Here is a 17,524-nt window from a genome sequence, read left to right as displayed (position 1 = left end):
AGCCTCTCAGCTTGGAGTAATGGAAACTGATCTGGCCAGGGAGTCCTAGCATCAGGTCTTGGTCTCTGCTCTTACATTATGCAGCTCCGTGACCCTGGGCAGGGACCTTCTTTTGTGGGTCTCAGTTTTCTTATCTATACAATAACGGGGCTGGACCAGCTGCTCTCTGGGGGCCCACTAACTTCCAGGTTTCTATAATCTCCAGGAAAAGGAGACCCATACATTCCTTGGTAAATGGTTTCTGGTCTTAAATACATTTACTGTCAGGAAGGTCTTCCTGCCTGTTTCCTTCTGTCTCTGAGCCTTCTTTCCTCTGGCCAAGGCCCTTGTCTAGATAAGTATGTTTATTGTCCCAGAAGTGCCTGGGTGGGCAACAAGCATTTTCATCCCCACAACTCAAGTCACCATGGAGGGAGAGTGGGGTCTAGACCACGTCAAGTCCCTGCTCCCGATCCCCAAGGTGTTCAGGAGGGGGCAGTGTTCAGGCCACAGATAAATGAGAGATCATGGAACCGACTGGCTCCTTGCTCTTCAAGGAGCCCAACTCCCCGATCTTCCAGATAAAGAAGCAGGAACTTTCCCCAGGAAACACAGAGCCGGAGAAGGGAATAGTTGGGAACCCCTCAGGAGGGATCTTTCCTGGGCAGGGGTGGAGATGGTGAAGAGGAGAGTCAGTCACCTAAGGAGCAGAGTTGGGGCATTAACTAAAACCAGTTTATCAAACACATCCTCAGGGAGCTCCTGGGTCCTCCTCAGGGAAAACAGAAAACATACACACACACACCCCACACAGGAGAAGAGATTACAAGCATATCTGACTACCAGGCACCTGAGATGGGACTCTTACTTGACCATCCCACCCAGGGGCCATGAGTCTCCCAGCAGCTTCATGTATTCAACAAATGGTGACTGAATTACTGGACATCAAACAGTAAACAAGAGGGACATGGTCTCAGCCCTCTCTCTCAGGAACTTGCAGCCTAGCTTGGCAGGGGGCAGGTGCTCAAGAGAGGATTCTGACCCAGGGAGCTACCCCAGGCTGAAGTAAGCCAGGGCACTGTGGGAACCCAGAACAGCCCATCTCAGGTGCTCAAGAACCATCCTGTGCTGCAGGCTGTGTTCTGGTGAAGCTCAATTAGACCCTCTGCTTTGTCAAAAGGACAGAGAACTATCTGTGTCCTGGGTTCTTGCCTTGGTATACCAGAAGAATCGGATCACACCTGGGCTTGGAGAATGAATGCAAGGTTTTAGTGAGTGGAGGTGGCTCTCAGCAGATGGGGGAAGCCAGAAGGAGCTAGAGTGGGAGGGTTTTCCCCTGGAGTTGGGCCACTTAGTGGCCTGGGCTCTCCTTTGAGTGTCCCAGTCAAACTCCGTGTTGTTCTGCTGGTCAGGGCTGGTCGGGGCCTGCCGGTATGCCACTGCCTGTCGGTGCATTCCTCTGGACATCCAGCTACCGATGTGTTCCTCTGCTGATGTGCTCCTCTTTGTGTTTAGCTGCCTGTGTCTTTTTCTGCTGATCTGCTCCTCTGACGTCCCGCAGCTTGTGCCTGCTAGGGTCTCAGGGTTCTTATAGGCACAGGATAGGGGCATGGCAGGCCAGGGGCGGTCTTGGGAAATGCAACATTTGGGCAGGTAAACAAAAATGCCTGTCCTCTCTTAGGTCCATAGGCACAGGTCCGGGGTGGAGCCTTAGCCAGGGACGAGGCCCTTAACCCCTTGTATCATTTAAAGGGTCCACACTCTTTCCTTCTCAGCACTTCCATATCACTGGCTGTGCTCATTTCTGGGGGAGTCAGTTCTGGTTGCTTAGAGGTGGTAGCCTTAGGGAGCAATTGGTCTCCCCTCTTCAGGACAAAGAAGGTTGAGGATGTGGATGACCTTCCAGCGCTTTTTGTCATCTCAGCGAGAATTGGACAGTTTCTGGGGCTTGGAGTAGAGCTGAGGCTACCCTTCTTTAGACTAGAGGTTCTCAAAGTTTTTTGGTTTTGGTTCTCAACTTTTTGGGGTTGGTACCCCAAAGCTCATGGTTAAAGCTTCAGTAGTTTTTCCAAGCAGAAATTGCATATTGAAACTGGATGCCCTTTCTCTTGCTGGCTGTGGGGATGTAAAGTATGGGCTATAGGGCCTCAGATAATGGCACAATTTCTGTCAATTGTTATGTAAAATATTTTCTTCTCCTCCCTGCTGATGCAGAGGGCCAAAATGTTACCTTTTTCAAACCAGTGTCTGTGATTTAGCTTTCATTGACATTGATAATGAACATAAAGGTCCCTGAGCAAGGCTGCCCCTTTTGTACATCCTTGCTGCTCTTCTCCTATGTATGGGGGTGGGGGGGTGGAAAGACACTGGAAGGAAGGGGGAATGAATGAGAAAATGTCCTGTGGATTCTATATTTAATGTTTTCAGTGACATGCAGAGACGTTTAAGTGGGATTTTTGTAACCACCTTTGCAAAATGATGACAGTAAGAGAAATCTGACATAGCTGAGTCCATCTTGCTTCTAACCTCCAAGCAGTCCTTGGTCACTCCTGGGTATAGGCCAAGCTAACTTTGGGAGGAATTTAGTTTATGGTTTAACCTTAAAGCAAGGATGATAATAGCCTTTCCCAAAACTAAGCAGCCTTTGTAAAACTAATGAAAGGCCACAAGGTTAGGATTATGAGGAGCCTGAATTCTGCTAAGATGTAGGGTATGGTTAGACAATAACCAACCATTGTTCTGGAGGTCACAAGATTTGTAACTTCTCCAATTATTCCTGTGGATAACATCACTATTGTAGAACCTAAGATTGGTCTTCTGAGATATTTTTCAGACTTTTACATTCTGACAACCAACTGACTCCACCAGAAGTGGACTCGAGACTCATGACCTAACTGATCCTGTGCAACCCCCTCAACCAGAGGCAGTCTCAGCACATGACCATAGTTTTCCACACCTCTATGATTGGATCCCAAATCAGTCAGCAGCATGCATTCTCTAGTCCCTTGTCCACCAAACTATCCTTGGAAAAACTCTAACCTCTGAGCCTTTGGGGAGACTGATTTGAGTAATAACTCTGTCTTCTGCATGGCTGACCTTGTGTTAATAAAGCTTATTTCTCTACTGCAATAGCATGGTCTCAGTGAACTGGTTTTGTCTGTGCAATGGGCAGGAAGAACCCACTGGTTGAGTGCACTTTCAAGGAAATACTAAGGAAATGCCTTATTTTAGCTGCCTGCTGAGTCCCATTGTTTGGGTTTCTGGGTCTTCCTCTTTTCAAGGCTGGTTTGTAAATCCTGAGCTATTGAGGGGCTGTATGTTTTCTCAAAAGAGCAGATGGGCCCTCTGGTCCCCGGCATGACCCGCTCCTTCACTGACTCTTCATCCACCTGAGGGTTTTTGCTCTTGGCTACTGGGTCAGGTAAGGGGCCTGTGCCCATGGAAAACAGTGGGTCTCCAGTCCTTTGGGGCTCAGGGTTCTACCTCCCTTCTCTCTCCTAAGCCAGACTCCACCCCAGTCAGACTTTGGATGAGGGAGAAGGCACAAGCATGGTGGCATTGGCAACAAATCTCTTTGGAATCAAATTTTAGTCAGGCTCTTCTAAGTCCTCTTCTTGACTGTATCTGGACCTTGCCCTCATCCTTGCCACACCTGCATAGCCCCAATTTGCAGTAATCCAGCAAAGTCAGTTCAGAGAGAATCCCCTCATTCTTAATATCTAATTACTCTAGTCTGCTCTCAGAAAGAGTCCTGTTTGGTCAATCTAACAAGAATCCTCCCTATCCTTGATGTCTCTTATCAATTGCACCCCCTGGCTGCACCCATCACTACTCTTCTCCTTGACCAAGCATTCCCAGCCCCACAGAATTCAATATTCAGCTCTTCCTCAATATTCAGAATTGGGCCCAGTTCCATACTGAGGTTTTCTTCTCTTGTAATAATTTCTTTTTTCTTTTCTTTCTTTCTTTTTTTTTTTTCCCCAGATAGAGTTTCACTCTGTCACCCAGGCTGGAGTTCAGTGGCCCAATCTCAGCTCACTGCAACCTCCACTTCCCAGGTTAAAGCAATGATTGTGCCTCAGCCACCCAAGTAGCTGGGATTGCAAGCATGCGCCACCAAATCTGGCTAAGTTTTGTACTTTTAGTAGAGATGGGGTTTTGCCATGTTGGCCGGGCTAGTCTCAACCTCTGGGCCTCAAGTGATCTGCCCACCTTGGCCTCCCAAAGTGCTGGGATTACAGGTGTGAGCCGCCACACCCCATCGTCTCTTGTAATAGTTTTTGAATAAAATATTTTTCGCTGGTATTATCCAAAAAACCACCAGGATGGCTAAATAGTGGAAAGGACAACTTTATTAGAAATATCGGTCTGCAAGCTGGGAAGAGAAAGTCTCCAGCAAAGAGAGAGCTCAAAGGCATTCTCTCTCCAAAGAACGGAAGGACAAATTGGGTCTTATGCCTCACAGGACTGATATTTTACATATTCAGTAGGTTTGAGGGGAAAGCTATACATATTTATGAGAGGAGCCAAGTGCATGCACATTGGCTAAACATGTATGTAACATACATCCCATGTTCAATGTGGGGTGAGGTTTTGGCACTAAAATGAGGTAGAATTTGGCTTTTTATGTCAAAATTTAAATTATGGGACACAAGACAGTTTGTGCACATTCTCTATAAACTGGCTAAAACTGGCGTAAGGTCTGCCCACCCCCATCAGACTTTGAATGAGGGAGGAAACACGGGTATGGTGACATCCTGTCCCTTATTTCTCAGAGCTGATAATTGAGGTCCAGGGAACACAGGGCACTTGACCCTCTTCCAGGAACCAGAAAGCTGGAAACTCCTGTATTACTCAGTTGCTAGTAATTTAAAACAGTGCTTATTGCAGGGCTATTATCTGGAATAGAATGTACATTTTTAAAAATTTTTCCATTAGTTATTGGGGTACAGGTGGTATTTGGTTACCTGAGTAATTTCTTTAGTGGTGATTTGTGAGATTTTGGTGCACCCATCACCCAAGCAGTATACACTGCACCATATATATAGTCTTTTATTCCTCACTCCCCTCCTTCCCCCGAAGTCCCCAAAGTCCATTGTGTCATTCTTATGCCTTTGTATCCTTATCGCTTAGCTCGCACATATCGGTGAGAACATACGATGTTTAGTTTTCCAAAAGGTACAAGTTTTTATGAATCTCTCAGAGGCAATTATCAACCTCAATGTAATTCTGAGCTTCCCCCTTGCACCCTGTTTACTTTGTTTCACAATTGGACAAAATGAGTTCTAGAGAACAAAGGTCATTTGCACAAAGTTCTACAGCAATCAATTGCAGAACTTAAAGTAAGGTTCTCTTAATAATAGGTTTCCTTTATAAATAGAATGACTGGATGTTCCAGTTTATAAATATTGTCCCATTCTAATTATTAAAATTAAAAGTCCTTCTCAAAATTAGCATGGTACATATAATAAAATATGTTTCCCCCCATTTATATGCCATTAATTTTTCTTCATATATTAGATTGGTGCAAAAGTAATTGCAGTTTTCGCCATTATGGCGAAAACTGCAATTACTTTTGCACCAACCTATATTGTTTCATATAGTCTTTATGATAACCCTACAATGTGACAATTTCTCTCTCTCTTTTTTTTTTTTGTGACGGAGTCTTGCTCTGTCGCCCAGGGGGAGTGCAGTGGCGCAATCTTGGCTTACTGCAAGCTCCGCCTTGTGAGTTCACGCCATTCTCCTGCCTCAGCCTCCCGAGTAGCTGGGCTACAGGCGCCCACCACCACGCTCGGCTAATTTTTTTGTATTTTTAGTAGAGATGGAGTTTCACCGTGTTAGCCAGGATGGTCTCAATCTCCTGACCTCGTGATCCACCCACCTCGGCCTCCCAAAGTGCTGGGATTACAGGCATGAGCCACCGCGCCCGGCCCAATTTCTCCCATTTTACAGAGTAGGAAATTACATTTGAAACATTTTAGTCACCTGCCTGAAGAAATATAAATGGTAATATAAATGGTAAATGGTGAGCCAGGCTTCTGATTCAGGTTTTGTGGTTCTAGAACTGGGCACTCAGTTGCCATATTATTCTTTAGTGTCGACCAAACTCTCCCCAGAGAGACCTGTAGTATGACCAGAACAGTTTGGCCTCTACTTGTGCCCCAGTGGACATGATATTTACCTGAGATTGGCAGACAGTACAGAGAACAAAGAGCCTAAGGTGGGAGGAGGGCAGAAGGCTTACAATCCCCAGGCCTGGTGATGAAAAGACTTTTCAGAGGCAACTGATGACAAAAGCACTAGCCAGTTTCATGGGGAGGTTGTAGAAGATGTAACTATAACCCTGGAGCAGGTAGGGCATGGAACAAGAACCCAGTGCTGCCACTGCTGTTTCTGATGGGCCCCACCTCTGCGCCAGCAAAAGTTACCACGTGGACACCATTAGCCAGAGCCCAGACCAACCCCTGGCCCACTGCATGGAAAGTGCTTCTGGGGTATTCCATGACTCAGGCCTAAGGGTATGGCCTCAGCAACTCTCTTCAAAGTGTTCCCCCAAATCCTGTCTGCCCTCCACAGGGACGGGAGGGTACAGAAAACATTTTTGGGGTCCTGTGTTCAAGCACTATCTGGGATGTAGGTATAGGCTTAAGCATTAGGAGATATACTTAATGTAAATGATGAATTAATGGGTGCAGTACACCAACATGGCACATGTGCACATATTAACAAACCTGCACATTGTGCACATGTACCTTGGAACTTAAAGTATAATAGTAATAATAAAGAATATATTAACTTGAGCATAAAAAAAAACCCTTGTAGTCCTTCTCAGCTATCACCTCTCCCCTCTGCAGACAGACTCTTGTCTCTTTTGATATCTTAAATCTTTGTGTAGTAGAAAAATACAGTGTGTTACTTTAGGTTCTGGTACTAACAGATTTGTGACTTTGGGTGATATCATTTAATCTTCCTGGGCCTCAGTTTCTCCACATGTAAAATGAGGAGGTTAGTCTAGACGTGCACTGTGTTGTTATTGCAAACTCTTGTGTATGTGATTCAGTCTTACCTCTGCTACCATTCAGTAGGTCCCCAGACCAGGCTCCTTCCTACCCTCCCTAAAAAATTCAGACACCAGCCTCGTCAGTGGCAGCTTCCAGTCCTGCCTCCATACCCTTGTGGATATAATAACCACAGTCATAGTTTTACATTCCACTAGGACTTGTGTGGGTTCTCCAATACCTAAAGGTCCAAGTGCATTTCTTGACCTTATCATTCAAAGATCTCTACACTCAGGAGTTGGTGGAAGGCTCACAACATGTTTATTTTGTGAGGTTCTCTGGATATATGTAAATGAAGAAATGCCAAAATACAGTCTCAAAAATTGTGGTACTTTTGAAATACTTACTTTTAACAACTAAACATTGTAACACATATCATGGAAATACAATGCAATAGATGGCATTCACAAGATAATTACAGGATAAAGTCTATACTAGAGATCTTTTGTGAATGAGAACTCTAGCCAGATGGTCCCTCTAACCTTCTTCTGCTGCTCTTCTCATTCCCCACAATGGACCCTGACAATCGACAATAATAGTTGATCCGATCCATTGCCTCTCAAACCTGGCAGTGCCCTCATATTACCCACATGGTGCAGATGCAGCTAGTCAAGCATGGTCCACGGGCTGGCATTTGGGATCACCAAACAGGCTTCCTTTACATGTGTGTTAGCCTTCTGCTTGGACTGACCAGATCTTTGGATTACATTACTCCGTAGTCACTACAACCCCTGCACTAGCCCCAAATCCTGGCAGGTTCTTAGTGTTGATTTCAGAGCTGAGGACCTGGGTGGAAATGTGTTTGCAACCTTTTCTGTACTCCTAATCTCTCCCCACCCTCTTTAGAGCCATGTAGTTACCAAAGTAAATGGGCTTAGAGTGTCTGAGTGCTGGAAGAAAGAGCTTTTCAACACAGTGTTTGTCAGTAAATGGAAAAAGGTTTGGAAGAAGCTTCCCTGAGCAACAGTGTTTCATCTATTCACTGGACAGACAGTTATGTAGCACTTAACTCTGGGCCCTGCCCAAGGCCAGGGAAATAATTAATAAATGAAGCTCAGCTGGAGGTCACTCTTCTGGTGAGCCACAGAGATAAGGGCTCCTGTTATCTCAGTCCCCAAAGAAGAACAGAGTGTTGGGTTTCTTCCCTCTGGAGCTCCCCAGCTGATCCCTGAAGTGCTTTCACCTACATCCTCCTTTTAAATATGTTTCACCAATTCTTTCAGTCATCTGACTAATGTGTGCTCACCACCTGGCTGGATGTGCCAGCATAAGTCATCACAGTCCTGAGCTGCCTGCTACCTACTGCACACTGTCCCCATGCCGTACCAACACCATTCCAACTATCCCATTTCTCCAAACTAGATGTAGACACATCACCATGTTCTGGGAACTCTGAAGAGGTATGATGATGGGGCAGAAGCAGATGAATATTTCTGGCAACACAGAATCCAACTCATGGTGCCATTCTCTCCACTCAGCACTGGGTATAGCAGTTGGATAGCTTAGCCTTAGAACCTGGCCTCTTAATCCTATTTGCTATTCTTTCACTGTACTGTACATCTTGTCAGGAAGTAGAGGCTCTTGAATAGAGCCATCTCTGCCCCTGTGTCACTCATCTTATCTCTCTTCCTATCTACCCTTGACCTAGCTTTGACCCTTATTTGACTTTGCACCATCATTCCCTTATTTGAGCTTTTGTTAGTTCCCCACAATAACAGGAATTTATGAAAGCTTGTAATGTATTTAGAGAGTTTGGCTCTTGGAGTACCCCATCTCTCTCTTTCAACTAAGAGGAGGATAGCTCAGAGAGCTTGGCTTTCAGCAGCCAAGGAGTGAGGAATCTGGTCTCACACCTGAATTATTTTCTGAGCAGTCTCCTATACTACAAAGACATTAGCCTGAGTGTCTGGGTAAGGAGCCAAGGCACTAATTGAGTATTTGATTAAAAAGACTTTGAGGATGAGGAAGTTCAAGGGCCAACAGATCCAGGATAGTGCTGGAAAAGCAGAGTTCTGGCCTTGTGCTGCCCAGGTCCAACAGAAATCTAGTTAGATATGGGTGCTTTGAGGAGGAAAGTAGGGGTGCCTGCTGAATACAGACATATGTTCACTTAGATACAGGCCTTCTGGGGCCAAGTCTCACTCCATGATACCACAGGAGAGGGGTAGGCCTTGTTACCGCTGAGAGGGGAAGGTTAAGGTTGAAAATAACTCTGGGAACCACTGAGGAAAAGTGTGAATGGTATAATAATTATACCATTGAATTATATGAATTATAATAGTTCATTCTCAAAATCCAAGGATCTGTTGAACACAAAATTTATTAGTCAGGAATCAGATACTTGCTCAGCACTTATGCACTGTGGGTTAAAAATAATGCTTTCTGCCTGATGGAATGTTATAGGGTTCCACCTCTGATTTTACCAAGTCTGTTTAGAAAGATAAGTCTGTACATTGCCTGTTGAAATCCACCCAACTCTCCCACATATCTAGCTGCTTCACTGAAATCTCTGTCTTCCCCATGTAAGAGCAGGGGTAATTATAGGGAAGAAAAGAAACTCCTAGCTTTGAGTCCAAGAATTGTTAGAATTCTAGAAAGCCTCTACCTACTCTTTGCATTTTCCAAAATGGGAAACTGAGTATAAGAAAGGCAAAGGATAACCAATAACACCCAATAACACCCATCTATCATCAATATGGTTATAATTGTCATCATAATTGTTATCATGACTATTAGTTCTTCTTTTTTAATATGGTCATTGCTTGATTATTTTTCTCTTACTAAAATTTTTTGATAACCTATCCCACTAACAGTCCCTTAAGTCACTTCTCTTATATAATGCTATTCTTCTTCAGTCACAATCTAGTTATTAGATTACCTTTCTCTCCCTTTATAGAAAATTTTTCTCTCACTTGGAGTTTCTGACTTCTCTGAAAATCTTTAAATAAAAAATTTCATTCTGTTCTTGAACCATGAGGTTCATAAATTTTATTACCCTACTTTAAAAAAAATGTGTTCCCTACTCTACTGTGAGATCCTTGAAGTCAAATACCATATGTCACTCATTTAACATCTTGAATGCCTATGGGATAGACATGTATCTGGGCCAGAGAGAATGTTAAATAACTGTTGAATAAATTAATATAACATATGAATTACTTCATTTTTAAATATATACATTTAGTATTAAAAACTATGTTAAGGCACTTTTCTCTATAATTCCAATGAAGTACAGCTAAAAATGGTGGACTTTATATCTAAAACAAATGTAACAATATTGAAAAGTGGAGAGAAGAAGGCAGATGGGCTAGGAAACTTGGGATCTAAATAAAAAACGTAACAGAAAACCTGAGTTTTCTTTTTGCTTCACATATCTTAGACCTGGAGCTGAAGAAGCCAGCAACCAAGAAATGCCAATGGAAGCAGACAAAAAAAAAAAAAGTTTGATTTGTCTAGCCAAAAGACAGGAAAAGGGGCAGCCTAGCAAAACAAAAAACCTTTAAACAATAACCCCTCTACTCCAGCCAAACACCATGGGGAAAAATGCACCCCACTTGACCTTTGCCAACAAAGGCCTACTGGGGAGCCAAGACTTCTGTACTCACCCAGCTGTAACGAGGTGCTCCAACCTTCCCCGCTCCCATGCTGAGCTGGTGTCAGAGAAAACTTAGTAGGGAGCCAGGAATTTCTTCCCCTCTCAGCAGTAACAAGGCCTACCCCTCCCCCATGGTGTCAGTAGAGACCACATAGGGAGCCTGGACTTTCACCCTTGCAGAGTATAACCTCCAACCACCTCTCCCACTCCTGGCAAGGTGCCAAGGTGGTGTCAGTGAAAGCCAAGTAGGAAACTGGGACTTTCACCATCACTCACTGAGGTAAGACCACATGGGAAACAGTAACAAGGAACTCCTACTCCTCCCAACCAAGAAGATATCAAAAGAAGCCTAGTAGGTATCTTGAATACCCACCCCTGCTCAGCAATAACAAGGTACCCTTCCTTCTCAGAGTGTCAATAGAAGCTAAGCATGGAACCTGGACTTCCAACCCCATCTGGTAGTAATGAAGTAGTCCCTCAATGGCACAGTATCAGAAGAGGCCTGCTAAAACACAAGATTTAAATAAGATCCAGAGTCTCATATCTAAAATTCCCAGAATACAATAGAAAATCATGAATCACACCAAGGACCAGGGAAATCTTGACTTCAACAAGAAAAGACTATCAACTGACACTAACATGAAGATGACACAGAAATTGAATTATTTGGCAAGGATTTTAAAGCAGCTATCAAAAAATGTTTTAACAAATCATTACAAGCATACTTGGAACAAATGAAAAAAATATTAAGTCTCAGCAGATAAATAGAAGATATAAAGATGAAATAAATGGAAAATTTTGGAGCTGAAAAATATAGAACCAAAAATAAAATAAGCCCACTGGATGGGCCCCACAGCAGGACGAGAGAAGACAGAAGAGGAATCAGTGAACTTGAAGGCAGAACAATAATTATCCAATCTGAACCACAGAGAGAAAATAGATTGAAACAAATGGAAAGAGCCTCAGATGCCTGTGAGGTTATAACAAAATATTTAACATTTCTGTCAGCAGAGGAGTCCCAGAAGAGGAAGAAGGCAGGGCTGAAAAGGTACTTGAAGAAATAATTGCTGAAAACTTCCCAAATCTGGTAAAAACATAAGACTGTAGATTTAAGAAACTGAGCAAATCCCAAAGAGAATAAACTCAAAGAACTCTATGACACATCATAGTCAAACTTTCAAAAACTAAACACACACACATGCACGTGCACGCACACACACACACACACACCCCTTGAAAACAGTAAGAGAGAAATAACACCTTAACTCTAGGGGAAAAACAATTAAAATGACAGAAGATTTCTCATCAGAAACCATGGAAGGCAAAGTGCTGAAATAAAAACTCTCTTAGCTCAGAACTATATATCCAGTGAAAATGTCCTTCAGGAATGAATGAGGAAATCAATACATTCTCAAATGAAGGAAAACTAAGAGAATTTGTCACAACAGACCTACCCTAAAAGAATAGTAAAGGAAATTATTTAACCAGAAAAGAAACAATAGAAGAAGGAATCTTGGAACATCAGAAAGAAAGAACAGTGGAAAAAGTAAAATTATAAGTAAATACAACAGATATAATAATTGATTTATTATAATAAAATAGATTTCTTCTCCTTTTGCATTGTTTTCTTTTTCTTTCTGTCACCCAGGCTGGAGTGCAGTGGCACAATCATGGCTCACTGCAGCAGCCTTAACTTCCTGGGCTCAGGTGATCCTCCCACCTCAGCCTCCTGAGTAGCTGGGACTACAGGTGTGCACCACATGCCCAGCTAATTTTTTGTAGAGATGGAGTTTTGCCATGTTACCCACGCTGGTCTCAAACTCCTAGACTCAAGTGATCTGCCCACCTTGGCCTCCCAAAGTGCTGAGATTACAGGCATGAGCCATTGTGCCTGGCCCCTTTTGTGTTTTCTAAATTAGGTTTAACAGTTGAAGAAAAATTATAATAATGCCTAATGTGGTTATTAATAGATGTAGAAGAAATATTTAAGACAATTTTATTATAAATGGGGGAGGGTGAGGAGACATAAGGGAGGTTAGGTTTCTACACTCCTCTCAAACTAGTAAAATGTTGACACCAATAACGGATACATATGTGATACCATTATATACATATAATGTGATTTCTTTGAGTACATTTTTCAGTGGCCACTAAAAAAGGTATACACTTAAAAGTACAATAAAGAAAGTGGAATTCTAAAAACTTTTAAAGTAACCCACAGGCAGGCAGGATAAAAGAAAATGGAGAAAGTAAAAACAGAAAACAAACAGGAAACAAAAATAAAATTGCCCTAATGTATCAATGAGTACATCAAATGTAAATGATCTATATGTATCAGTTCAAAGACAGAGATTGGCAGAGTGGATAGAAAAAAAAATCGTGACACAGCTATATGTTGTCTACAAGAAACTCACTTCAAATATGTATTTCCAGGGGATTATGCTGGGCAAAAAAAAGGAAGTCAATTTCAAAAGGCTACACATTGTATGATTCCATTTATATAACTTTCTTCAAATTCACGATTGCTAGGAGTTATGGGTGGTGGGGAAGTGGGCTGAGTGTGACTGTAACACAAAGGAGATCTTTGTGGTGATGGAATAGTTCTGTATCTTTATTACAATGGTGGTTTCAGGAATCTACCCATGATTAAATGATATAGAACTATATGCACATATTGTGCCACTCCCAATTTTCTGGTTTTGATATCATACTATAGTTACATAAGGGGAAAGTCAGTGAAGAGTTCAAGACACCGCTCTGGACTATCTTGGCTATTTCCTGTGAATCTATAATTATTTCACAACTTAAAATGTTTTTTTTAAATCAAACAGATTAATTTTTAAAAGCTATATCAAACATAATTTAAACTTTCTTTGACTGTACAAAAAATTCCTTATAAGAATGATCATCAGTTTTCATTATATCATAGACATTCAGAAGGGCCAAGTAATAGTGAGTTCTAGTTATAAAATGTCAGTAAAATGATTTGCTAAATTTAATTATTTTTTTCTCTTTGACAATACAACTGAGCTACTTTTTTACTCTGGCCAGAATAAAGATACATATATCATAAATGAGATCTTGCACTGGCACTTTCTGCTTTCCTGCCTTCTCCCTGCCTTTAAAAATAACATCAGATTTATTGAGATATAATTACATATGGTAATATTCACCCTTTGTATATGCTCAGTTCTGTGAATTTTGACAAAAGAATACCACCACCATAATCAAGATATATAACATATAAAGCTTAGGAAAGAGAGACTCAAGATGAAACTTGATAACATTTTCATTACCCCCAAAAAGTTTCTTCATGCCCCTCTGTAGTTAATTGTCTCCCTCATCCCTCTTCCTGGCACCTACTGATTTGTTTTTCTGTCCCCATAATTTTGTCTTTTCCAGAATTTCCTGTAAGTGGAAGGAATAATTTGAGTCTGGCTTCATTTACTTAGCATAACGCCTTTGAGATTGTTCAAGTTTCAGTAGTTCATTCCTGTCTATTGCTGTGTTGTATTCCATTGTATTAATGTGTATTCATTTGTTTATCCATTCACCAGTTGAAGTACATTTGGGTTGTTTCCAGATTTGAGCAATTATGAAAACAAGCTAGTGTAACCATCTAGGTACAGGTTTTCGTGTGAACATAAGTTTTCATTCATCTTGAGCTAATATCTGGCAGTGGGTTTTCAGGATCATGGTAAATGTATGCCTAACTTCACAGGAAGCTGCCAACCTGTTTTCCAAAGTGAGTACTGTTTTGCATTGCCACCAGCAACGTATTACATTTCCAGTTCCTCCATATCCTCCCCAGTACTAGGTATTATCATTTTTTTAAAAGCCTTTCTTTGCTGGGCACCATGGCTTACGCCTATAATCCCAGCACTTTTGGAGACTGAGGCAGGTGGATCACTTGAGGCCAGGAGTTTGAGACCAGCCTGGCCATCATGGTGAAACCCCGTCTCTACTAAAAATACAAAAAATTAGTTAGGCATGGTGGCGTGAGTCTGTAATTCCAGCTACCCAGGAGGCTGAGGCACGAGAATTGCTTGAACCTGGGAGGCAGAGGTGGCAGTGAACCAAGATTATGCCTCTGCACTTCAGCCTGGGAGACAGAGTTTTACTCTGTCTCAAAAAAAAAAAAAAAAAAAAAAAAAAAAAAAAAAAAAAAGAAAAGAAAAAGAAAAGAAAAACCCCTTTCTTGGTAAGGGCTGTCTCATTGTGGTTTTAATATGTGTTTCTCAACTGATTAGTGATGTTGAGCATCTTTTTATATGCTTAATTACTATTCATATCATAAATGTATGTGCACATGTATAATTGTGTAATCTCTGTTCTTTTGCCCATATTTTAAGTTAGATTGTTTGCTTTATTATTGAGTTGTGAGACTCAACTCACTCTTGTATGGTGGATACCAGCCTATTGTCAGATTTTGTGTGCTGCAAAATTTTTCCGTCTGTGGCTTGCCTTTTCATTTTCATAACTATTTTTGAAAAGCAGAAGTTTTCAATTTTGATCAAGTCTAATATATCAAATATTTTCTTTTATGGATCATACTTTTTGTGAATATCTACAAAATCTTTGCCTAACCAAAGGCCAGGAAGATTTTTCTCCTATATGTTCTTCTAGAAGTTTTATAGTTTTAAGTTTTACATTAAGTCTATGATCCATTTTGCATTGATTTTTAAACATGATGTGATTATTGATATTTACAAAGTTCTCTTATACATATAATTATATTTGATTTTTTTTTTCTTGAGACGGAGTCTCACTCTATCACCCAGGCTGGAGTGCAGTGGCGTGATCTCGGCTCACTGCAAGCTCTGCTTCCTGGGTTCAGGCGATTCTCCTGCCTCAGCCTCCTGAGTAGCTGGAACTACAGGCACCCACCACCACACCCAGCTAATTTTTTATATTTTGAGTAGAGATGGGGTTTCACTGTGTCAGCCAGGAAGGTCTTGATCTCCTGACCTCGTGATCCGCCCACCCTGGCCTCCCAAAGTTCTGGGATTACAGGCGTGAGCCACCGCACCCGGCCCTGATCTTCAGCAGATCACAAGGTCAGAATATTGAGACCATCCTGGCCAACACGGTGAAACCCTGTCTCTACTAAAAATACAAAAAGAAAAATTAGCCGGGGGTGGTGGCGGGCGCCTGTAGCCCCAGCTACTCAGGAAGCTGAGGCAGGAGAATGGCAAGAACGCAGGAGGCAGACCTTGCAGTGAGCAGAGATTGGGCCACTGCACTCCAGCCTGGGCAACAAAGCGAGACAACGTCTCAAAAAAAGAAAAAAATAAAAAGAAATGTTTGAGGCAGGTGCAAGCAGAAATTTTAATCTCCATTTCAGATGAGAAAACTGAGGATTAGAGAAATGCTGTGTGACTTCTCAAGATCTCACAGCTGATAGGAGATGAAATGGCAAGGTAAGAGGTGAAATTGTGATAAAAAGTTAAGGTCTCCTGCTGTCCCAGGCTAGTACTTTTGAAGCCAGGCAGAGAGGGCTCAGGGTAGGGCTCCAACAAAGTAAAGATTCCCAATGGGAAGCTGAGCAACCTATTTGGCACTAAGGTAAGAGACACAGCCAGTTGACTAGCCCCAGACTGACTTCCTTTGGCCCACTGGGGCTCCACAATTGGAGACAGCCAGAAGTTGGCCCAGTGCCTAGCTCATGTGTCACTCAATGAATGCTCTTTGAGGATGATGATGAAGAGTTGGAAGTGTTCAAAGGAGAGTTCTGAAATTAATTTCAGAGTTAGAAATTAAAGCTAAGAGGAAAAGTTAAGGGAACTAAGATTATTTGGCGGAGAAAAGAGAGGCTCAAGATGACACTTGATAACAGCCTTCAGACAAAAAAAAAAAAAAAAAAAAAAAAAAAAGCTTGAACTTTCCTTCTGAGGCCTGAGCAAAGGGAAACGGACTGGAAGAATCTAAGTAAAAGGGCAAGTTCCTTTCTCCTTAGTGAGGATTGTTATAGACACTTAAGAGCCTTTAGAAACAGGATAACATCTTCTTGAGTTTGAAGTCAGGAATTTGCCAAACATGGGCTCTGATGATGGATTTCAGCATGAGGGTTACATGACTCTCTTGCACAGTGGCCTTAGAAATCTTTAGGTGGCCCATGAACCTGCCTTGTATCCTAGTACAATTCCAGGAGGCTTTTGTCTGTGGCCTTCTCTGCTCCTTAGTCTTATCATCTTCACAGGGTTGTTCTAATGCGGGAGACAAGCCTGACCTTAGCTCCTGAAAGCTTAACCCCAATGTTTTTTGCCCGTGAAGCCAAGTGGCTTAGAACCTAAGGCTATAGATCTGGCTTAGCATCCCCGGAAAGGCCTGAAATATCGACTAGTCCAAATCTTACCCCAGTGATAGAATCCCCTGTTTCGTATCTAGTCTCTTCTTGCAAAACTCTCTGATCATTGGGGACTAGCAAGCTGGCAATGCAGACCAATGCAATGGCCCCTGTGAAAGGCCAGAGAACAGCTGAGATACCAGCAGTACCACTAGGCACTACACTAAGCTAAAGTGTCTTTGTGCTTGTTTTCTCTGCAGCATGGGTAGGAGCCCTCGCGATGGGTATGATCTTCTTCTGTTCTCCCATTGTGAGTATATTCACTGACCGTTTGGGCTGCCGAATCACAGCAACCGCGGGGGCTGCCGTTGCTTTCATTGGCCTCCATACCAGCTCCTTTACCAGGTAAGGCTAGGAGTTGGTGGTTATTTCCCCAAGGCTGAGGTTTGGTTTTTTCTGGGCTTTAGCTAGGGTTACTTTTCTCACTGCAGAATCCCGTGGCCATGGCCATGTAGGGCCCTAAAAGATCCTGCACCCTGGATTCAGAATCCAGTGAACTCATTTAGGTAGGTTCCCCAGGACACATTGGTAGGAAGTATCCTC

General features: G+C 42.5%; 1 protein-coding gene across 1 annotated transcript in view; it reads left to right on the top strand.

Annotated features, from left to right (window-relative positions):
- Window positions 1-17,524, top strand: part of SLC16A2 (solute carrier family 16 member 2) — a 99,200-nt gene that overhangs the window by 68,794 nt on the left and 12,882 nt on the right. Inside the window, exon 2 of the mRNA XM_007992094.3 lies at window positions 17,182-17,326. Within this exon, the coding sequence (XP_007990285.1) occupies window positions 17,182-17,326 (145 nt within the window). The remainder of the gene's footprint in view (window positions 1-17,181; window positions 17,327-17,524) is intronic.

The sequence above is a fragment of the Chlorocebus sabaeus genome, chromosome X (genome assembly GCF_047675955.1).
Source record: "Chlorocebus sabaeus isolate Y175 chromosome X, mChlSab1.0.hap1, whole genome shotgun sequence".
NCBI classification, from domain to species: Eukaryota; Metazoa; Chordata; class Mammalia; order Primates; family Cercopithecidae; genus Chlorocebus; species Chlorocebus sabaeus.
This window is presented reverse-complemented; position numbering and strand designations above follow the sequence as displayed.